A 23,874-nucleotide genomic window follows, 5' to 3' on the forward strand; every position below is an offset into this window, starting at 1 on the left:
ATCTGCCAGATCCATTGCGCATGTTCCAGGGCTCAGCCGGCTGGACCAGTAGTGGCAGCCCCTTTCATGCAAGAGGGTAGGAGCCACTGCTGGTACTAAAGGCCCCCATACATCAGCAATTGATTGCATGTAAAGTTGTGCTAAGGAGTTAAGGTCCCCATACATCAGCAATTTGCAGAGGTAGAAATGATTTACAAAATAAAGAAATGTATTGCTTAATATTTATTGGACGTAATCCTGGTGATAGAATACTGGACAACAAACTGATACTTGCAGTAGTACAATTATCCATAGACCACATAAGCTGTCTATTCTGTCCAGCAATAGGAAAGGAGTGAAACAGTTGAATACATTTGGGGAATATTTAAAAAAAAAAAAAAATGTAAATATAGTTGTATTTTCCAGAATACAGATCCTCAGCTTAGTCATCACATCTTATTTGGTCATTAGCCGTCACAGCATAGACCTCCACCTCACACAATGGGAGATACTCTTTTCGCTCTTTCATAATTATTGTAACATAGCGTCCTTCTATGCCATGGCAGCAAATCTTAATAGTCGGGTTGTTGGACATCCTGATTGTTCGACACCTACACAGGAGGGAGAATGAATGACAATATCCATCAATTATCTTTATAGCAGTCCTGGACAAATCCCAGCAGCAAGTGCTCCCAACAATTAATGCTGGCATCTAATATTTTAGATTCTACTTTTAAGAGCCCTGGATGCAGATCTGACTTCCTAAGGGATACTGCTGGCTCCAAATTTATTTTTAAATTTGGAGCCAGCAGTATTTATACCCCGTTCCACACAGTTGGTAAAGACCTGCCCCATATGAAATCCGATGAATTGTACAGTGAATAATCAGTTGTAAGATAATTGCCCAAGTCCAGATTTCCCCCCTCCCCCCCAGTATGCAGCTACAAGAGACAACCCTCTTCCAGAGTTTCTTTCTTCAGTCTCCAATGTAGTAGAGTGGCTAGACCCTAAAGCTTCAGTTTCTTCGAAGTTGAGGAGAAAAAAAAAAAAAAAAAAGGGTCTTACGTATAGGACTGTGTAAAAGGCTTAGCCAGTTTCTACAAGACCTATTTTGTTAAGTGGGATTTACTGGAACCCATCATGGTATTTAAAGACCAAGTTTGTTTTTTTCCCCCCTACGGATAATAGGAAATACTGAATTCCCCTAGGGACAGTTTTCAACTTTTATTTGGTTTACAATCTGAGCAGCAAAACCAACCAAGTTGCAGTCTCAGCTGCCTTCATTTTGGCCCAGTTGTGCAATTTGAGGAACCTTTAGTACAAAACTTCTGCACACATGGACAATGTAATCAGCTATTCACCACTATACAATTCAAGATCACCAGGATTAAGATTAGGGAAAATGTGCAAAAATAAGGCAGCAAAAAAGTAAACATTCAGTGTAAAAAGCCGATACAACATAGGTCTAAGAATACAGTTCCAATTGCTAAAATGTTTTAAGGGTCTAGGTAACAATCGCTGTACTGCCACGATTATTATCGGTCCAATTCGCAGGGGATTTTTTTCTCATTTTAAATTAAAATATACCCAATGTACAAAGGGGAACTCGCAGGGACAGCAGATGCATTAGCCACTGTCCCCACAAGTTATATCCCCAGCAAATTGTGGAGGTCTTTCACAGAAGGGGAAGCAGACACTGCTCATGAACACAGTGTCAGCTTCCGGAGGCTGCAGGGGAGAGATCGAAAGACCTCTCTCCTGCCCCTGGAGCCCCCATAGGGTGAAAGCAGTTTACATCTGAAGATGGTGTAAACTACCAGGGCTAAACTTCGAAAAGCTTTGCTTTTTGGAGTTTAGTACATAGAAGTCAGATTGTAGTCTGCATTGATCTGCCAATTAGCACTTCAGAGATTTCTGTGAAATCTCTTGCATTGCGCTTTTATTATACAAGAGCAATACATACAATTATGCGGGAACAGCAGTTTCTGCATAATTTTATGTACCAAACAGCTTGATACATATGCCCCTTAGAGTTTCTAATGCTAGGTCTAGAGTATGGCATATCCCGATGCTGCCACTTACTTTTCAGTTCCATCCAGAGATTTTCCAACTCTGACTTCTGCTCCATCCAAGCGTTGTGGGTAATTTTGGCTGGTAATTACAACAGTGCGAATTCTGTAGTTCTGTTTCAGGTCCAAAGCCAGCCAACTTGGCATCTCATACTCTGTCTCAAAACAGGTCATTCTGCTGCCATCAATGGTTTTCCAGGCTGATCCTTCAATCACCTCCGAGCTTGGATACACATATGCAGTCAAAGCTAAATTTTCACCTGCAAGATAAACTGGTTACATCAGAATGGCTGTTTGCAAGCTCTTGTTTTAAACAGGCTAGAATCCAGCTAGTGTGTGTATGAGTGAGTATGTATGTATGTATGTATGTATGTATAAGATGGACTAACTACTGTTTTACTTTGGTAATTGTAAATGAGACATTTCAAATTGGAAACAGAAATCAGATGTATAGCAACTTTTAAATATTCTGCATCTCAAATACTGTACCTTCAGATATTAAAAGGAGGATGAAAGGAGAATTAGTAAATTAGTATTAAGAGAGATCAGAATTTTGGTGCAATCTTGACAGTAGGATTACACCAGCGACTAAACATCAGTTGTGCTATATATTTAGACGACCATCTTTAATTAGCTGATCATTAAAGCCTGTTTAAATGCAGAATTGTTTGTTTAACCAATTTATTGTGACAATTTGATTTCACTTTTTGTACTGGATGCATATAGAACAAACCATGAAATGTATACACAGTAGTCACTGTCAGTTATTGGTTGTATTCCATAGTTACAATGTTTAAAAAAATATAAAAGTAAACATTTGTTTTAATGAGTTTCTGTAGGACTAGGATTTCTTGGTGATTAGTAGTGTTTAGGATCAGAATTTGTTCCATACATAGGTCCTCTTTATTCTTGTAAAAAAGAATGTTGGTTTCTCTTTCAATGTAATATTACATTCTTAATACTTTACTTTATAAGAAAATGTAGATTTTTAATAAAGGATTTGCTTGCACATTTATGCAGACCCTCCAACATGACCCATTCCATTAAGTACAAAGTGCTCTGCTCCTGAACCTTCTTAATTTAGGATTGAAGCCACCTGTGTTGAAACACCAGTCTCATGAAATAACTAGCTCAACACAGGTGTCTGCAATCATTAACTTAAGCTGGCCACACATCTAAAGATTCTGTCCAGCCAACTAGTTGATTGGTTGGAATGAAAATCTGGTAAGGAATGAAAGCAAATTACAATCTGCAATGTGCTCCCAAACGCCGGAAAATGGACAAACACTGAACAAATTGTTTGGATCAAATATTTAACAAATGTGTCTGAACGATCATTTTCATGTTTTCTGGCATTTAGGAGCAAATTGCTGATCAGTTACTCCCATACATTAACCAGATTTTCATTCCAACCAGTCAACTAGTTGGCTGGTTGGACAGATAATCTTTAAGATGGCCACACACTAGACCAACTTACATCCAACCAGCCAGCTTGTTGATTGGTTGGAATGAAAATCTGGTAACGTATGGGAGTAAATGATGATCAGCAATTTGCTCCTAAATGCCAGAAAGCAGATGAACATGATCGTTCAGACAAGTTTGTTAAATGTTTGATCTAAACCACAGGTTCTCAAACTCGGTCCTCAGGACCCCAAGCGGTGCATGTTTTCCAGGTCTCCTCACATAATCACAAGTTATTAAGTAATTAAGTTATTAGCTCTACCTGTGGATCTTTAAAATGTGTCAGGGAGTAATAAGTACACCTGTGCAGGACAAAGTTTGAGAACCACTGATCTAAACTATTTGTTCAAACAACAGTTTGTCCATTTTCCAGCATTTGGGAGCAGATATTCATTCCAACCAATCAGCTAGTTGACTGGTTGGACAGAATCTTTAGATGTATGGGCAGCTTTAGGTGGGAAGTCCAGGAGCAGAGCATTTTGTACCTAACGTAACGGGTCATTTTGGAGGGTAGGTTTATGTTGGCATAATAACGTGTAGATTGGCTCTCCATTTCTATTCACTTGTTGCAGCAACAGTCTCAAGCTAAACTAAAAAAGGGAACTTTGTATTACAAATCCCTAGAGCACAGGTTCTCACTCAGTCCTCAGGACCCCAAACCGTGCATGTTTTCCAGGTCTCCTCACAGGATCACAAGTGAAATAATTAGCTCCACCTGTGAATCTTTTAAAATGGGTCAGTGAGTAATGAATACCTGTGTACCTGCTGGGTGACCTGGAAAATGTGACCTGTGTGGGGTCCTGAGGACAGAGTTTTAGTGGACACAGTTAGGGGAGCAGTCTTACTTTCTAGATTATGTTCTATTCTTGAGAGAAAAAAAAAAAAGCCACACAACAGGTCTAATGCTGAAAAGTAAAAATATTAAAGCACAAACAGTAGTTAAAACATCACTTACTAGCTTTTTCAGGAATGTGGGAGTCATCTGACAAAGCTTTTCTGGAGATCCCTAGGACAGTTACTCCAAGAATGAATAGGTGGATTCTCATTTCTAGATGGCAAAAAATAAATATGCATTGAGTTAGAGAACATTTTGAAAAGGAACCTGTTGCTCGCAGACTCCATGCAGAGTTCTGTATTATGGCCCGTACACACGGGACGATCAGACAACGATCAGATATCTTCTGATCGTCCGGCATGTTCGATATCGAACATGCACCAACCTCCAAACTACTAGAACGAGCGGGTCTCTACAGCAAACAGGCTAACCTGGTTGATATCGACCAGGTTGGCCTGCATTCACGGGCGATGGTCATATCGACCATCCGTGCCTGGGCATCGATGGTCGTTGGAGGGGGGGGGCTAAAAAAAGGACGATCTAAACGGTCAAACAATATCGTTAATATAGTCTTTATCTGACTGTGTATGCACCATTAAGTATTAAATATGTTTACCAACCTGTTGAGTCTGCACAAGCCTGCTCTGTTCCAATTAATCCCTGCCTAGTCACACTGGCCCACCAAATAATCCTCTGGGTTGCCCTAACTCGATGGGCATCTGGCAGGCAAAAATACCCTCCTTGCAAAGAGACTACTGTAATGCAATCACCACACAGGATTATCACAGACCAATTACCCAAAAGGACAGATAGAGGGGGCCTATTCATCAACACTAAAATAACAGTTTTAAAGGACATTTTCCTTAATTACCATTTTTATTTAGTATTCATTAACACAACGCAGGCGATATCGATATCTCCTGGTTAATTCCATCTGCATTGATTTCCACACTCCCCATACATTAGTATGAGGATGTAGAAATTAGGCTATTCAAATTCTGAAAATCATGTATTTTTGGAATTTGATGGTGTTACTATACACCACTCTGAGGTGGCGTATAGCGGGTTACACTTACCTGCTTTCAGCTAGGCAGGTCCTCCTCAGGCTCGCTCAGTTGCTCCCTGGTCCCTTCTCCGGCTCCTGCTCTGACACTTCTCCTGGCAATTTTTGTAACTGAGTATTTACAATAAGCTAATTGAACAGCCACCAAGACATTTACAGAGATATCCACCAGAGCCATTGCAGCTGTCTGCAACTGCATACAAACACAGCATAGGACATGTGAGGTTCTGGTTTTGTTGTGGACCCAGGGTGGTGATAGGAGCAGACACAGAAGCAGATTTAAATTAAAGTGTGGAACTTTTAATGAGTGGTTTAATAGACATGGAAATGGCAAAAGAAAAAGTCCACTACTGGGGGCACCACAAGGGGGGGAACCACTACTGGGGGCACTACAGGGGGGGCGGCACTACAAGGGGATTATAACTAGGGGCACTTCAAGGGGGGGTGGGGCGGACTACAACTGAGGGAACTACTTCTGCAAGGGGGGACTACTACTGGGGCACTACAATGGGGGGACTACTACTACTAGGGGAGGGGACAACTACTAGGGGCACCACTGCTGGGGGATCTATATATAGGGCAATACCATTATTGGGGGCACTGCATGGGGTGTGGACTGCTACTGGGGGCACTATATAAGGAGCACTGCATAGGGGGTACCACTACTGGGGCACTATATAAAGGGCTTACTACTGGGGGCACAAGGGGCACTGCATAGGGGGATCACTACTGGAGGCCTGCATAAGGGGGTCCTCTTCTGGGGCACAGGGGGGCACTGCATATGGGCACCATGATTGGGCTGTCCCTAATCTTTATTTTTAAATTACATTAATCCCATATGGACCCGCCTCCTCCCTGGAACACTTGAGGGGGGCGCTGTAGCACGCGCATTCTTCGGGCACCCTGGCTACACGCTACTCCTCTGCCAGGGCCGCCTGCATGCATTTGCCCCCCAGGCTGAAAGTTGCCAGCCAGCCCCTGCCCATGCCAGAGCAGAACGGAAGCACCATCAGGCCTACCCAGCACAGAGTGACAATATGCCCAAACAGGTCCACGCACAGCCAATGCTCCCCGCCAGACGCCCCCTGCCACAGCATCCTCACAGGTAACACCCGCCGACCACCATGCCGAGAAACCCTGGCTGTGACAGGACACAAACCGACTCCTTGAGTGAGTGGTCGCTCAAAAAGGCCGCTGCAACCGAGACATCGGAGCCCCGTTGTTATCGCTGTACTTAATTGTAGACAGCTGAAAACATGCTTCTGTTTTAGCAGTCACTTCCCATTACCTCCCACATGTTTGCATTTTATCACTTACAAAGGAATCCTCATTGCAACCATAACGTATACCACCAATAAATGCTCAATTACTTGATCAATGGGATAGCGTACAACTCTGAATCAGGCCCATAGTGCATCTCCTTTCCCTGGTGTCTTCCCAAACCTTCTTTTCTTCAGGAATGGGATGAACACTCCCAAAGGGATATGGAGTGTTTCAAGCAAATATTAACAACCTTACAGCCCGATTCAGTAAGTATCGCTCTTGCAATTACGCAAGCAGTTCAAGTCAGTGGTTAGAAAAACACAGATGTGTTAGTTTGAACGCAGTTGCATGGGTGTGCGTAAATTAGCCACTGTGACTGCGTACACCACATGAGAACTCGTTGCGTTTGATGAGACTTGCAGTATTTGTGGCTGGTCAGACCTGGGGCAAGATGCACTAACAGAGTGCAAAACTTACTGCCGGATACCGCAATTGTACAGATCACATATGCACAGCAAAGGACAGCTCTTCCGATAAGAGCTGTCCTTTGCGATCCCTGCCGCCTTGTGGACTTCCGGGTTTATGACCTGGGAGTCCATCTGTGCATGCGCAGAGTGACGCGGGGCATGCTGGGGAGGGATCTGATTGGATCCCTCATATCAGCGCAATGTGGTAGAAGCTGGCGGTACCCTCCACATCGGAGCCCGGCGGCCAGCTGATTGATGCATACGGAAAATGCGTTAAACCGGGGTTTTACCGCATTTTCCGTTTAGTGCATCCCGGCCCTGGTGTAAATTTAGCATGACGGGCTGATGAGAGTCTGGTACGGATGTATATGCAGGAGCAGTTCTGACTTCATATGGAGGGGTGTGGCCTGCACCGCATACTTGCCTACCCTCCCAAGACCTACAGGAGGCTCGCAATTTTTGTGTGTAATCCCTGCACCCCCAGGAAGGTGGGCACTTCTCCTGCATTCTACCCACTTCCTTGTGAAGTGGGCAGAATTAATTTGCAGATCGGTAGGTCCATGCATGGGGGCGGGACTTAATGATGCGATTCTATGATAATCATGTAATTTATCCCTGCCCCCTATTCAAATGTGCAGGATTTGCGGCACTTTACCGCAAGGGGGCAGGGCTTAATGCCACTGATAGTCAGGCCTTGCCCCCAACACCTCCCACCTGCATCTCCTCCCCAGAAGTCGGTAAGTATGCCACATCAGACGCAGGCGATTAGCAATGCCCAGAGCATCCTCAGGATGCTCTGGGCTTCTGTAAGGGCAGCATTGACACCATCTGGAGTGTCCTAAGGACACTCCAGGTTGCACTGCTGCAGAGATTCTGGCAGCAGAGTGACGTTACATGCACCTTGCTAGCCAACTGCAGGAACTGAGAGTGAGCATAGCGTAGGTGCCGCCCACAGAGCTCTGTGCAGTCGCACACCCTTAGTTACTACCCTGCACAGGTGTGAGAGTACAGATGTGAGAAAGCAACAGTGGGCATCTCTATGCCACCTGAGGCATTAGCATACTTTCACTGCTGTGTTCCATGCGAATTCACAGCTGCGTACACAATCCTTACTGAATCAGGCCCATAGTCCATTGAGGCCTGAACATTACATGCTCAGGAGGTTGCCACTGCCTTTGAAGTGTTAGCAGAGGCTGTGTATGGGAACTATAATAACCTAAGGCTGCAGGACTGCTTCCTGGTCCCATAACCTGTTGGCAGAGTAGTCTAGCAATGTGGAGTGCAACGGAATGATACTAGAGATTTATTATCCAGACAGATAATCAACACGGTTGAAATACACTTGGCCAGAGTACAGTATATGTGATGTTAGATGTATTTGTGCAGTTGGTACTGGTGGCAGTTCATCCACATGTGGTACAGCTTAAGCAGTTCTTTGTATTTTATGCTACAATTCAATAAACCTAAGGATATAACACCATTGTAGAAGCAGCCAGGAGCTTATGGGCAGGGCTGCCATCAGAAATTGTGGGGCCCGGTACTGACAAAGTACACAGGTCCGGCCTGGCCCGCCCCCCCCCCCCCCCGGGGAGAGGGAGGGGATGGATTTATATATATAACTAAGCCGTAACCATATAAAATGTTGAAAAAGCTAGACCCACATAAAAAAAAAACTAAAACAGGAAAGTCTGACTGGACTGGGGTGGTGGGGGGGTGATAGGCTCAGGGCTGAGAGGGGGGGCAGGACAATGACGGCTGGCAGGACTAGGGGGAGACGCACAGGGCCAGGGGGGCTGTTTGCACTGGGGAGTGGGGCATGGCAGGGAATGCTGTCTAGACTAAGAGAGGGACAGGGAAGGCTGGCTGAACTAGCTGGGGAGGCTCAGTGCAGAGAGGGGAGGACAGGGTAGCCCATCAGCCTCATTCCCATTCCATCTCCAGCATGTCTCTGCCTCTTCCCCCCCCAGCCCCAGCGTGTGTCCCACCCCCAGCGTCTGTCACTTTCCCTCCATCCCCAGCATGTCCCAGCCTCAGCGTGTCAGCCTCTCCCCCCCCCAGCATGTGTGCCAGCCCCTATAACCCCCTGCATGTGTGGCAGCCTCTTTCTCTCCCCCAAACCACAACTTATGGTGCATACACACGGTCAGATTTTTCCTTCAGATATGAACGATAACGATTTAAAAATCGTTCAGTCGTTCATATCTGAAGGAAAATCGTTCATATCTGACATGCCTGAACGATGGACGATCAACGATACGCGTTCCCGTTTGTCAGATAACGATATCTGACATCTGATGGGTTTGCAGTCAGACTTGGACGATTCCATTCATTTTAATGCAGTCAAAAATCGTTCAGTCGTTCATCTGACAAATCTGACCGTGTGTATGCTCCATTACTTACCTTATTTGCAACTTCCTCTTCGGCTCCTCTCGATCCCTTCCAGCAGCCCAGCCCCTTGTTATGACAGCACACGTGACGTGATGACGTCACGTGCGCTGTGTCATAACAAGGGGCCGGGCTGGGTGTCTGTCTTGTAGGAGCCGGAGCGGCCAAAGCGGGCCCACTCTGGCTCAAACCATTTAAGTAATGGGGAGCCGGGACCAGGTTGGCGGGCAGCGGCGTTAGTTCCGCTCCTGACTCTATGGCTGCCGGTGCAGCACCGCAGCCAGCCGGGCCCCCCTCTGTCTCTGGTCTCTCCGGGCCCGGGACTCGAGGCCCGGCAGTCCGCCCCTGATGGCGGCCCTGCTTATGGGTATTGCTGGGCATTGTAATGCACCGGACATCTGGGTGGTAAAAACACCAAACGAAGTTAAAACTATGTATTCCCACTATGCCAGTGGTGGTGTAGTCAGGGGCGACAAGAGCCACAAGGGTGTGTGGCCTAATGATGGAAGGCATGGCCACATCCCCTTAGGCTAAACAAATGTAAAAAAATAATAAAAAATTATATAGTTTGTGCCTCGGGGAGGGGGGGCATTTTGAGCTGTGTGATCACCTCCCACCACATGCATAGGACACTGCTGCGGCTGATGCTCAGCAGCCACGAGCAGTCTCCCACTGCAGCTCAGCACATAGTGTATGCTGGGCTGCTGTGATATGAGGGAGGGGGTGGGGCGGCACAAGGCCCCTCTAGCAATCCTGGACAATTAGTACCCGCTCCCCCCCACTCTCGGCGCCCCTGGAGTAGTGCACTTGCAGCAGCTTTACAGGCTCTCTACACCAGGGGTGGCCAAACTCTGTCCTCGAGAGCTACCAACAGTTCACATTTTCCAGGTCTCCTCACAGAATCACAAGTGAAATAATTAGTTCCACCTGTGGATCTTTCAAAATGTGTCAGTGAGTAATGACTACACTTGGGCACTTGCTGGGTGACCTGGAAAACGTGAACTGTTGGTAGCTCTCGAGGACAGAGTTTGGCCACCCCTGCTCTATACAAACAGATGGAGCCTCATGGTTGTGTCTGTCCATGAGGAATGCCAGGAAAGACACGGAGATGCTATGCATGCGAAGTAGAACATGAGAGGTCGAACCTCTTGCTGGTTCTAGAGACCACCGGATAAGTTAAATGTCTGCAGCAAGGATGGAGGCAGTGCCAGAGCACTCCTCAAATGTGTAGAACATGCCCTTGTGAACCAAGACTCTTGAGGATACATACTAGACTATGGTTAGCATGTACCAACCTCGTAAGCGACGGGACCCAGCATTGGCAAGTGCATACACACTTGCAGATTCTGGCAGCGGGGGCCATGCTGCATTTGTCAGCATTGCCCTCGCTAACTAAGTCGCCTGTCAAACCTGCACGCAGGTCCGACGGGTGCGCATAGTCAGTGACGCTGAGGGTACACACTAGACAATGTACCAGATAGGTCATCCGATTTGGACGGCCTATCGTCTGGTGTGTACCCGACATTAGTGTTCTATTTATAAATCTGTGCAATGACATCCTTGATCAATCTCATGAGTATGTTTGGATGAAGCACAGCCTTTTTGGGAGGTAAATAGAAGTAGTCCTGAAAGAGCTGGGGCATGCATCCATTTTTCCTTGTTATTTGGCTGTGGGTAAAGACAGATTATGATCTCTTGATAGAAATAGTGGAAACTGCCTCAGGTAGGAAAGTAGAATTAGTTCTTGACTCCATTTTGTCTATATAGTTATTCATTACAAAAAAAAAAAAAAAAAAAAAAAGCGCTACGTACACCATAGTTCAGGTAATTCCTTCTATTCATCTGCTGACATGATTGCTACCAGAAACATTTTAAATGTGAGACACTTGTTATATAGATTTTATAATTTGGCAGCACATATGGAACCTCACAAAACAGATGCTATGTGGTCCACATATCTAGTTACGCCCCTGCCCCTATCCAAAATATTCTGAGTTTCTTGGATTGAAGAAGCACATCAGTTACCCTGAATTTAAGCAATGACCGCTCAATCACCACGCCATGATTGAGGGTGTCCATATTTATATGAAGAAACAGTCCTTCGTAAATAATATCTGACCACACTGGCAGTTCCAAGAACATTTAGGGCTCTATTTATTAACATTATTTTTACTAAAATAAAGTGAAAGGGTGTTTTCACACCCTTTTCACATTTTAGTTTCACCTGTAGTTACTATAGGGCAATTGGAGTAGAATTAGTGAAATTCTACTCCAACCCCTAATTATCACTTATTTTTAGTAAAGCAGATCGCATTTCAAATAATTGTAATGGGAAATGTGTTTTCCGACCATAGTTACTAAAAATAAATTGTAAAAAAATACCGGGGGAAGCCCTGTGATAATAACGCCACCTGGAGGTGGCGCTATCCAGGGTCTCCCCCGGTTACCGGGCTCCCACTCTGCTCTAACGGGGAGAGCAGAGGCGGGAGCCGGTACCAGCAATCAGCTGTGTGGTCTAAATAGACCGCAAGCTGATTGCTGTAAAAAAAAAAAAAAAAGAAAAAAATTAAACATTTTTTTTTTTTACTTACCTGAATCCAGGGACCGGTGATGGCGCCTCTCCAGTCAGCTGGTCTCCCACAGTGCACTGCTGCCCGGTCATCAGGTGATCGGGCCCCAGTGCAGTATGGGAGATCACCTGATTGGGAAGCCCGGAGAAGATCACCAGAGGCCAGGAGGATGCAGGTAAGTGTAATGAAGGGAGGGGGGGGGGGGGGGGCTTAGAGTCGGTGGGAAGCAGCGACGGTGGGTCGGCGCATGCGCGGGCTCTTAGTCGCGGTATTTTTTCTGAAAATACCGCGACTAGAGTGCGGGTGGGATCCGCAGGGACAGAGCTTTATCGCAAGCTCTGTCCCTGCAAGGGATTTATAGTAAATCCCTGTGATATTGCCTGAATTCGCAATGCGAATTCACTCGGTAATATCACACTACAATCTGCATTCAATATGCGGATTGTAGTAAATAGAGCCCTTACAGAGCTACTGCAAGCCACGAATTACAATGCCAAAAATAGAAGGACTGCCTTAACCTCATCTGTTTTCACAATATTCCATAGGGCACGTTTAGTGAGCAGGAAAGACTGAATACATACTCCAGGTTGAAGTTCCATGACAATGCAAGAGCAGTGGTTTTTCTCCCTGGAATATGGGTGATGGTAGAACAGATATTAGAGTTGGTACCATCTAATGTAGTGGTGCGCAATTATTTAATCCCCTTGGGGCACAAAAAAATTGTGTGGTTAGAATAACCCATCAATACAATTGTAATATTTATTTTAACAATTGTTTGTGTATTTTAGTGTAAAAGTTTTGGGTTGAATGTATTATGTGAAATAACCATTTTCATCAATATTGAAATAAAAAAAAAAAAAAAAAAAAGATTTTTTCCCCATTATTTTATACAATTAGGAATCCTAACATCTATAAGATACCTCATATTGATGGCTCAATAAGGAGTTGCACAAGATAGGGAAGGGGTGGGGTTCGGTTCAGGCTTCCTAACTTAATTTAGTGATCTTCCTGCAATTTGGTTTAGGCTGTATTCAGTACAAACTGAGGCCCCGATTCAGAGCCGGAGCGCTCGCTCTGAATCAGGGCATTTTTTTTTTAAGTTTCGGCCTCCTGGCCGCTCTCAAAGCGGTGGGTGACCACCCACAGCTTTTGCGAGCTGCCAGGTGATTGTCGCGATCATCACGACCATTGGGGCTTGCGACGAGACCCTTGTGGTAGGGTCTCGTTCCCGCAAGCCCCAGTGAGCTTCCGACTCTAAATAGAGCCGGAAGCTCACCACTGACATCACCTGTGATGTCAGTGGTGCCTCCCACAAACGGCAGGCGTTCCTTTGGGAACGCCTCAGTCTGTTAGCCACCCCCCCCCTGACCCACCTTCCAAATGGGGCGAGCTGTCGATCAACATAATCAGCCTCCCCTTTTGGATGAGAGTGCCGAAGTGAGTGATTTCTCGCTCTGGGGCTCGCGCAGTGCGTGCGCACTGCCCAGCTAAGTGCTCGTGAGCGGGTCTGAATCAGGTCCTGAGACAACAGTGTATTGCAAGGCAATTACACAATGCAGTCCCCTGCTCAACTACCATGTTGCTATAACTCTCAGGAGTCCCCTCTTCCTTTAGTGCACAGTGACTTCCTACAGCTCCGCAGTTTCCTGTACTGGTGTGAGGTGGAGCTGCAACTGCAGCCACATTCTGATTGGCTAATATAGATGCCTCCTCAACCAATTAAAGATACCTAGTTCCTTTCCGGTAATCCACGCAGTGCATAGATAGAGGGCGAAGTTGTGCTGCAATAGACACGGTCAAAGAGCACATATGTCCAATGAAAGAGGGGGGGATGGACGCGCTGTCACAAAGCAGCTGGTGATAAAGGGATAGTCAGTCCCTATAAGAAAACAACAGTCTGTTTAGTCTGAGCCGGTCTAATAGGCAATGGCAATTGGCTGATGGGCAGCACATGGCCTAAGGGAGAGATTTTGCCCACCCTTGATCGAATACATTGAAGGTAGTCCAAATTGATAAATCTTCCTTGTGCAGAGTCCATTCTCCTGGATGAACATGCGCAGAAGATGTGGAAAAACCAACATTACTTGACCTTGAGTTGGGGTGCCAGATTGCCTGAAAAGACTAAAGGTGCATACACACTGGGCGGTAAAGTGGACGACTAAACGATAACGATATCGTTATGTCGTCCACTTTACCGTCCATTTTTAACCCCAAAAAGATGGACGACAACGACGCGCGTTCCCGCGAGTCGTTCATCATCGTTAATCGGGCTGACATGCAGGCCAATCTGATGATCTCGTCAGGTTGCTGCATGTCAGGGAATGGGGGAAGAGAGCCCGGCGCTGAACGATATCGTTAATGATATCGTTCAGCGGCTGTGCTCAATGACATGAACAACATTGAGCACAGCCTGCCGGGGACAACACTACACGATATCACTCAGGGAGCATATCATGTAGTGTGTACCCACCTTAAGACACTTTCTGCACTCAAGAACTGCAGGGGAGTGAGAGGGAGTGAAGCAAAAAGTAGTAAACTTTGCATCTTTGCAAAACCATATTTGCCAACTATCTGGCTGCCGCCTCCAGGAGGGGACAATTAGGTCAGCACAGCATATTGGGTGGTGCAGAATAGGTGGACAGTGCTGGGAGCACAACAGCGTCCTCTCTATACACTGCAGAGATTACTGGCATTGTAAAGCAGTGCTACAATGACAATTCACAATGAATTGCATCAGCCACTGTCCAGACTGCCCACTTCACACTGGAAGTGGGCAGCACCGGGCAGATGCAGGCAGCTCTAGGAAACTTCACAACTCTTACAGGTGGCTGGAATCACCACCTGAGATTTGGGAACCTCCCAGCCTTTGCGGGAGAGTAGGAAAGTCTAGGAAATACCATGTTGCACTGCAGGTGGAGCATATTTAAAGTGTGCAGAAAGATTTATATTTGAGAGGACAGTGTTCAAACTCTAATTTAATAGCAGCAGCATTTGTGGGGTACATGGAAAAGCATTCAGTACTTACTCTGCATGTAAAAATAAATATATTTGCATCCCTTGCATTAAAATATGGTTTGTCCAGGTACACTGTTCTCGTGAACAGTTCCACAATCCACTACCAATTAATGAAAGAAAGAAAGAACTGCACTGGGTAGTGAAATTAAAGACTTAATAAAGTTATATTTAATCAAAGATATTCTGGTTTACATTGCTTTAACATGGAGAAATTACACAGTGCTACAATGACTGCATCACATTTATCTGGTTACCAACATATATATTCAGGAGTATAGAGAGCAGTGCTGGCCTGGGGAAGAAGGGCAGCATGGCCTAATTGTGTGGAGTAGTGGCCACACCCCCTTAGGATAAAAAATAAATCATCTTTTTTTGGCGCTGGGGAGGATGGGTGCTGTGAGCCCCTCAGCCCAGCGAAAAGCCAGGCTGGTAAGTAACCTAACCCTCCCCTCTCCCCCCTAACCCTCCCTTGGTGGTGCTTAACCCCAAGTCTCCCCAGAGGTTCCTAAAATCTATTTCTCTCTCCGCCTGCTCCATATTGACCCGCGAATCGTGGCAATATTGTGGTGAGGGGGTGGGGCTTAAGAACAGATTGCCTGCACTCCAGTCTGTCCGGGGGGGGGTTCTGGGTACTCAGAACCCCACGTGCGCTACTGCCGGACTTGCCTCATTCAGGATGGTGTGTCAGGATTCTGGCGTCAGGATTAAGAGATAGGGATCTGGATTTCAACGTCTATCTTAAGTAGGGGTGTGCACCGGCCACTTTTCGTGTTTCGGTTTTGGATCTGGATCTTTCTTCGTGTTTTGGATCTGGATTGGTTTTGCCAAAACCACCCTTCCGTGTTTTGGGTTCTGGGTTTTGTGTTTTGGATCTGTATTTTTTTGAAAAAAAAAAAGCATAAAAACAGCTAAAATCACAGAATTTGTAGGTTTTTCTGCTCCTATGCTATTATTAACCTCAATAACCTTAATTTCCACTCATTTCAAGTCTATTCTGAACACCTCACAATAGTGTTTTTATGTCCAAAAGGTTGCACCGAGGTAGCTGGATGACTATGCTAAGCGACACGAGTTGGCGGCACAAACACGTGACCCATCTAGGCGTGAAACTGCAGTGGCAGACAGGATGGCAGTTTGAAAAACTAGGCCCCAAACTGTACATAATGCAAAGAAAAAAAAAAGAGGTGCAAGATGGAATTGTCCTTGGGCCCTCCCACCCACCCTTATGTTGTATAAACAGGACATGCACACTTTAACAAACCAATCATTTCAGCGCCAGGGTCTGCCACACAACTGTGGCTGAAATGATTGGTTCGTTTGGGCCCCCACAAAACAAGCTGGCAATTAATGTGTCCCTGCACAAACTGGCTCTACGGAGGCAAGATGTCATCCTCATCCACCGATTCCTCACCCTCTTCAGTGTGTACATCCTCACAAAGTATTAACTCGTCCCCACTTGAATCCACCACCACAGGTCCCTCTGTACCTTCTGGAGGCTGGTCTCCCTGGAAGAGCTGATAATTCATTTTGATGAACATCATTTTCTCCACATTCTGTGGAAGCAACCTCCTACGCCTTTCGCTGACAAGGTTCCCGGCTGCACTAAACACTCTTTCGGAGTACACACTGGAGGGGGGGCAACTCAGGTAAAATAGAGCCAGTTTGTACAGGGGCCTCCAAATTGCCTCTTTTTCCTGCCAGTACAGGTATGGACTGTCTGACATGCCTACTTGGATGCTGTCACCGATGTAATCCTCCACCATTCTGTCAATGGTGACAGTATCATATGCAGTGACAGTAGACATGTCAGAAATTGTTGCCAGGTCCTTCAGTCCGGACCAGATGTCCAAACTTGGTCCTGCCTGCCCTGCATCACCGCCAGCGGGTTGCTTAGGATCCCCAAGTTTTTTCCTGGCAGCCCCAGTTGCGGGAGAAAATGAAGAAGGAGCCGTTGACGTGTCACGTTCCGCTTCAGCTGACTGTGTTCACCAGCAGGTCTTTGCACCTCTGCAGGCTTGTGTCGGCCGGAAAGAGACACCACATAGACTTTAAACCTAGGATCGAGCACGATGGCCAAAATGTAGTGGTCTGATTTCAACAGATTGAGCACCCTGGAATCCTGGCAAAGCGAATGAAGGGCTTCATCCACAAGTCCCACATGCAGAGCGGAATCGCTCCGTCTTAACTCCTCCTTCACTTTCTCCAGCTGCTTCTGCAAAAGCCTGATGAGGGGAATGACCTGACTCAAGCTGGCAGTGTCTGAACTGACTTCACGTGTGGCAAGTTCAAAGGGCTGGAGAACCTTGCACAACACGGAAATCATTCTCCACTGCGCTTGAGTCAGGTGCATACCCCCTCCTTTGCCTATGTCATAGGTGGATGTATAGGCTTGTATGGCCTTTTGCTGCTCCTCCATCCTCTGAAGCATATAGAGGGTTGAGTTCCACCGCGTCACAACCTCTTGCTTCAGGTGATGGCGGGGCAGGTTCAAGAGTGTTTGCTGGCGCTCCAGTCTTCAGCACGCAGTCGCTGAATGGCGAAAGTGGCCAGAAATTTTTCGGGCCACCCAAAGCGTCTACTGCACGCCCCTGTCGCTTTTCAGAAAATTCTGCACCACCAAGTTTATTGTGTGAGCAAAACATGGTACGTGCTGGAATTTGCCCAGATGTAATGCCCGCACAATATTGGTGGCGTTGTCAGATATCACAAATCCCCAGGAGAGTCTAAGTGGGGTAAGCCACTGGGCGATGATTTCCCTCAGTTTCTCTAAGAGGTTGTCGGCGGTGTGCCTCTTACTGAAACCGGTGATACACAGCGTAGCCTGCCTTGTAACAAGCTGGCGTTTCTGAGATGCTGCTACTGGTGACGCTGCTGCTGTTGCTGCGTAAGGTGATACATCTACCCAGTGGGCTGTCACAGTCATATAGTCCTTAGTCTGCCCTGTTCCACTTGTCCGTGGTTAAGCGGACATTGTGTACAACGGCATTTTTCAGGACACTTTTTCTGACGTTTCTGTACAGTCTCGGTATCGCCTGCCTAGTGAAGTGGAATCTAGACGGGATTTGGAACCGGGGACACACTACCTCCAGCAATTGTCTAAATCCCACTGCACTAATGGCGGATACCGGACGCACGTCTAACACCAACATAGCAGTCAAGGCCTCAGTTATACGTTTTGCTTCAGGATGACTGCTGTCGTACTTCATCCTCTTCGCTAAGGACTGTTGGAGGGTCAATTGTTTAGTAACAGTAGTGGTGTTCCTACTTCCTCTCTGGGATGATGAACGACTCCCAGCAGCAGCAACAGCAGCAGCGGCAGCAGCAGTAGGCGTAGCAATGCAGGATCCTCCAGAGGAATCCCGGATAGGAGAGTCAGTCATGCCAGTGACATGGCCTGCAGGACTACTTCCGATCCTGACTAAGGAGGAAATTGATGAGGAGGGAGTTGACGGTGTGGTTTGCAGGCGCTTGGATACAACAGGACAACGGGATTTAGGTGTCCCTGGACTGCTTACGGTCTTAGCCAAAGTTTCTGAACTTGACAGTAACTTTTTATGAACGCGCTGCAGGTGCCGTATAAGGGAGGATGTTCCTAGGTGGTTGACGTCCCTACCCCTACTTATTCCACCTTTACATATGGTACATATGGCAAGACAGTTGTTGTCCGGATTTGGATAAAAATATTGTCAGACCAAAGAGGTGGAATGTTTGGTCTTCTGCCCAGGCATGACAGTGATGGGCTTTTTCATCCCACGGACAACAACTGTCTCCCCCGGAGCCTGATTTAAACAAACCACATCACCATCAGAATCCTCCTCGCCAACTTCCTCCTCAGCGCCAGCTACACCAGTATCCTCATCCTGTTGTACTTCAACAGTGACCTCTTCAATTTGCATATCAGCAAGTGGACTGTGGGTGCTCCTTTCAGCACTTGGAGGGGGCGTGCAAATGGTGGAAAGAGCCACCTCTTCCCGTCCAGTGCTGGGAAGGTCAGGCATCGCAACCACCACCACACTTGGACTCACCTTGGGGATTTGTGATATCTTCTTAGAAAGCACAGTTCTTCGCTGTGTTTTTGCCAGCTTAACTCTTTTTTTGATTTTTTTAGTGGGAGGAGGGCTTCCATCGTCATGTGAAGCTGAACCACTAGTCATGAACATACTAGGGATCGACCTTAGCCGTTCCTTGCCACTCCGTGTCGTAAATGGCATATTGGCAAGTTTACGTTTCTCTTCAGATGATTTAAATGTTTTTTTCAAGGTCATTTTCCTGAACTTTGTCATTTGGGATTGTATGTGCCCTCTACTATGACATTGGGCATCAGCCTTGGCAGACGACGTTGATGGCATGTTATCGTCTATGTCATGACTAGTGGCAGCAGCTTCAGCACTAGGAGGAAGTGGTTCTTGATCTTTCTCTATTTTATTTTTATCGGAGAAAGTTTGGTCCTCCATTTATGTTATATCGATTTGATATATACGTGCGGCTAAACACAGAAAATATTTTTTTATTTTTGCTGGAGAGTAGTGCACTTTGTGGGTTACACCAGCCTTTAAGAAATGAGCCAGCCGGCTCTTTACTTATGGGACACAGGCGCACGCTTGGCGCTGCTCCTTTGTTGATGCACGTGCGGCTACTGCGCACACAATTCACAAACACAGAAAATATATTATTTTTTTTAGCACTTGGGGAGAGCACCCCTGATGGACAGAGCACCCCCTGGACAACACTACAGCATCCCTTTAGGACTGGGACACTGCACAGGACTTTGGAGTGGACACAGCCCCTATGGAGAACTGACTGCACAACAGTCCAGCCAGCCCCTATGGACTTTGAAGTAGTGGACACAGCCCCTATTAACAACAGCAGCACAGCACAACACAGCCAGCCCCTATGGACTTTGAAGTAGTGGACAACAGCAGCACTACACTACACTACCCTACCCCAACTCCCACCCTCCCTCTTCACTGTCCACAGCCGAGTGAGAAAATGGCGCCGACGCGGGTACCTTATATAGGATCCAAAACCCGCGAGACTCGGAAGGCGGGATGATGACGTTTTGCCTCGATTTCAGATCCGAGTCAGGCGGGAAAAGTCGAGCCTGACTCGGATCGGACTCGGATTAGGGGGGCTCGGATTTCAGAAATCCGAACCCGCTCACCCCTAATCTTAAGTCCTGTGTCGGGCTTCAATAGTCGGCATTTAGACCAGCGGCATCTCGTCCAGTGGTCTAATAACTACATCCGCATACACAATATAGTGCAGGCATAGTCTATTTTACAATTGGGAACAAAAGAAGACTGGATAATAGACAGGACCCTGCTCACAAGCTGTAGGGAAATACACACCACAGTTACCTAAAATATACAGAATCAGCTGTCAAAAGGCTCATATCGTAAATTGGTTTGCACATTCCCTATTGCAACTCAATGCATTGATGTACATCTCTATGAAATGCACTGAAGTATCTCAGCCATCCTGCTGTACTTTTGCAACTCTCTGCAGTTTAGATATATTCAGAGGGGAGTTTGGGCTCTTCTCTATTGGCAGCAAAAATAGTCAACCCAAGTATACTTCTCATATATACAGCTGAAAAGCACAGAATGAAGTCACTAACATTATATGGTATAAATTGAGAACTTCTTGTTCAAAGCAATCATGTACAAGGAATAACCACTACTTCAAAGTCAGTAGGAACTATGCCACAACGATACAAATGTTCTACATTATACTGAAACACTACTGATATGGCACAAACTACACCCCGTACTATAAGATTTTACACCCCACAATAACATCCACATGTGTAGTGCTGCAGTGCACAATGCAGAACATGAACCCCACATTAAGCAACAGCCTGCACTACACTACCACCCACACATATGCTATGCTGCAATCAGGGCAGTTTCTAGAGAGGAGGGGGCCCGTGCGCAGTCTGACATAGGCCCCCCTCCTCTCCGCCCAGCGGCGCACTGTTCTGTGAACGGCCAGCACCGGTGATAGACTCTGGGCACTAGAGTGGGCCCAGAGTATTGTGTATGCACAGGTCACCGGGAAAACAGCCACGGTGGCCATTTTCCCTGTACTGCGCATACGACGGGATAATGGCCACTGCGGTCATTTTCCAGGCGTTTCACAGCGCCGGACCCCCACGCCGACATGGGACTCTGGAGAGGTAAGTAATATTATGGGTGCAGGGTATGTGGAAATATTGCTCATAGCAACCAGATTCTAGCTATTATCTTCCAGAAGGTGCTAGATAAATAAGTAGAATCTGATTGGTTGCTCTGGGCAACAACTTTACTTCTGAAAATCAGCACTTCGATAAATATACCCCATAGGATTTGACAGCAGATAAGAACCATTTGGCCCATCTAGTGTTAGCTTATTCAAAACACAGTATACTTATTATAAAGCTTACACAAAACAAAAAACAAACAAAAAACCCCTCACCTTACAAACATCTCTATAAATATAACCTGGTCAGTTTTGCGAGTTTTAAAATTAAACTTTCACCGGACAATTTTTACTTCCCTTGCACCTCACTTCCTACCCACTTTACTCATTGCACTTACTGCAGATATAAGGCATAGCAACCAGTGTCCATGGCCTGATAGCATCTATGGAGTATAGGAGTATTGATCCACTGACTCCCAGGTAACAAAAGACAGTTTATGGTTTCAAGTTAGGTTATGTATTTCACATATTTCAGGCTTGTGAATCATACAAGTGCACCTATGTGAAACCAAATTCAATTCTATATTGCAATCTCATATTAAAAGATAACTGTCAAATAACTTACATTTAATCCAATTTATCACTTGACAAATACTAATTACATACCAAAAATGAAGCTCCTAGCTTTGCCGTTATTCAAATGTTTCAATCACTTCCTTACTCTCCCAGAAGCATTGGATTTAGCACCAGCTGCATCTGGTCTTTTATTCACCTCCAATCACTTGGTGTGTCCTGATTACCATGTAATGACTTTCAGCTTGTTTGAGGGATATTACAAAGGCTACATAATGCTAGTGGGTTGCAATCTGAAGATGGTGTAAACCAGTGTTTCCCAAACTCATTCCCCAGGAGCACTAATACCCCTTTTACACCAGAGCTAAAACCTGGGTTATTGCAGGGTTAACCCGGGTAGCTCCTTGGTGCAAAAGGGGACAGGGTTGGATTCCCGGGTCGAGTGACCCGGCAATTCAACACAGGTAACGTGCAGGGTTTAACACGGGAATGACCCATGAAACCCTGCAGTGTAAACGGCGCGATCCGGGTCATGATGCCCTGGAGCGCTCCTCATGCCAGCCGATTGCCCGGATTCAGTGGCGCTTGGAGATGACGTCATCTTCAAGCATCCATTTCCGCGCCGGAAGAGCCAGGTCACTGCAGACCCGGCTCCGGTGTGAACGGCGCCGGCTCGGGAATATCCTGGGTCGGCATCGGTTAAATTCCGGGTCTGATCCAGTTTGGAACCCTGTTCCAACCTCCGGGTCAGACCCGGAATTTAGGTATAAAAGCGGTATAACGGTGCATGGTTTGGTTTCCATTTTTCCTAGTTGGTGAACAGGTGTTTTCATTACTGGCTGACACAAAAGATTCACAGGTGGAGCTAATTATTTCAGTTCAGATTCTGTGAGGAGACCTGGAAAACATGCACTGTTAATGCTCCATGAGGAATGAGTTTGGGAAGCACTGGTTTAAACTAATGGGGCCAAACCCGAAAAGCAACTGCTATCTTACCACTAAGGATGGCAATCGACCATTGAAGGTTTGCAACCATCGATGTTCTATGGCTGATGGCAAGTATTTTTGCTATTAATGGTCTATGGCCGATGGCAAGTGTTTTTGCCATGGATGGTACAGCTCTGATGCCGCACCATCTATGCCGACGCCCGAATTTGACAAAACATTGACAACGGTGGTAAGATGGCAGAGGTCTGAGCATGCGCAGGTCTCAACCATCGATTAAAAAACCATTGATGGTTTCCTATCAGCCATCGATGGTACAGCCTTTGATGCCCATCACAGTCTGCTACCCAGTTGTTATGTTCCTATTGTTGAACAGTAAAGGCACACATCCACTAGAAGACAGGCAAATGTCTGCACGATTACTAAATTGTAATCGTGCAGTCGTTTGCCAGTCTGTGTCAGTCCTCTAGAGTTCCTTATTTAATTTCTCTTATCTTGCTCATAAACGAAATTTTGTTTCTGCCTTGCTCTGTAAAACTTGTATAACCTCTATTTGCATGGAAGTGTAGTCCTCCAAGACACTTATATGGTGATATACTTAGGTCGACCAGCAAAGCCATAACGGTACAGTTGTGCCCTCTGATGGCCCCGCCCACTGAGCACGCAACGGCATGACGTCGCGCACTTGACATCATTACGTCGTGCAGAAGAGAGCATGACCAGCTGCTCTGGTAATTGTAGTGCTAACCAGGCATCCTCAGGCAACCGATCAGCTGCATATACTCAAGGCCGGCGCTTCCACTAGGCAAGCTTAGGCAGCTTCCTAAGGGCGCCAGCCACTAGAGGGCGCCCGGCCCTCCGATCACCTCCACCCCCCCATATGTCGTGTGCCCACTGAGATTATGTTACCGGCAGGCACCCGGGTCCTTCTCTACCTCCCCCCCCGGCGGCACCAGGTTCCTTGCCAACTCCCCCCCCCGGCGCCAGCCGGAGGATGGAGCTCACTCCTGAGCTCTGTCTTCCGGGTCCTGCAGTGCACTATGGGAGTGATGTCAAGACGTCACACCCATAG

At 46.5% G+C, this 23,874-nt stretch overlaps 2 protein-coding genes across 2 annotated transcripts in view; both read right to left on the reverse strand.

The window, feature by feature from the left end:
• The window catches only part of LOC148517651 (uncharacterized), a 62,457-nt gene extending 40,396 nt beyond the window's left edge, over positions 1-22,061 (reverse strand). The window contains exon 1 of the mRNA XM_088478570.1: positions 21,951-22,061. The gene's annotated coding sequence lies outside the window, so the exon portion shown is untranslated. The remainder of the gene's footprint in view (positions 1-21,950) is intronic.
• LOC148517652 (pentraxin fusion protein-like) lies at positions 210-4,555 on the reverse strand. The gene is made up of 3 exons (XM_088478568.1): positions 4,465-4,555; positions 2,062-2,308; positions 210-590 (listed from the first exon to the last, which is right to left on the reverse strand). The coding sequence occupies exons 1-3, from the start codon at positions 4,553-4,555 to the stop codon at positions 422-424; spliced, it is 507 nt and encodes a 168-aa protein (XP_088334694.1). The 3' UTR covers positions 210-421.
• Positions 22,062-23,874: the final 1,813 nt, after the last annotated feature.

Source organism: Taudactylus pleione, unplaced genomic scaffold (assembly GCF_031769625.1).
Source record: "Taudactylus pleione unplaced genomic scaffold, aTauple2 ptg000214l, whole genome shotgun sequence".
Taxonomy (NCBI): domain Eukaryota; kingdom Metazoa; phylum Chordata; class Amphibia; order Anura; family Myobatrachidae; genus Taudactylus; species Taudactylus pleione.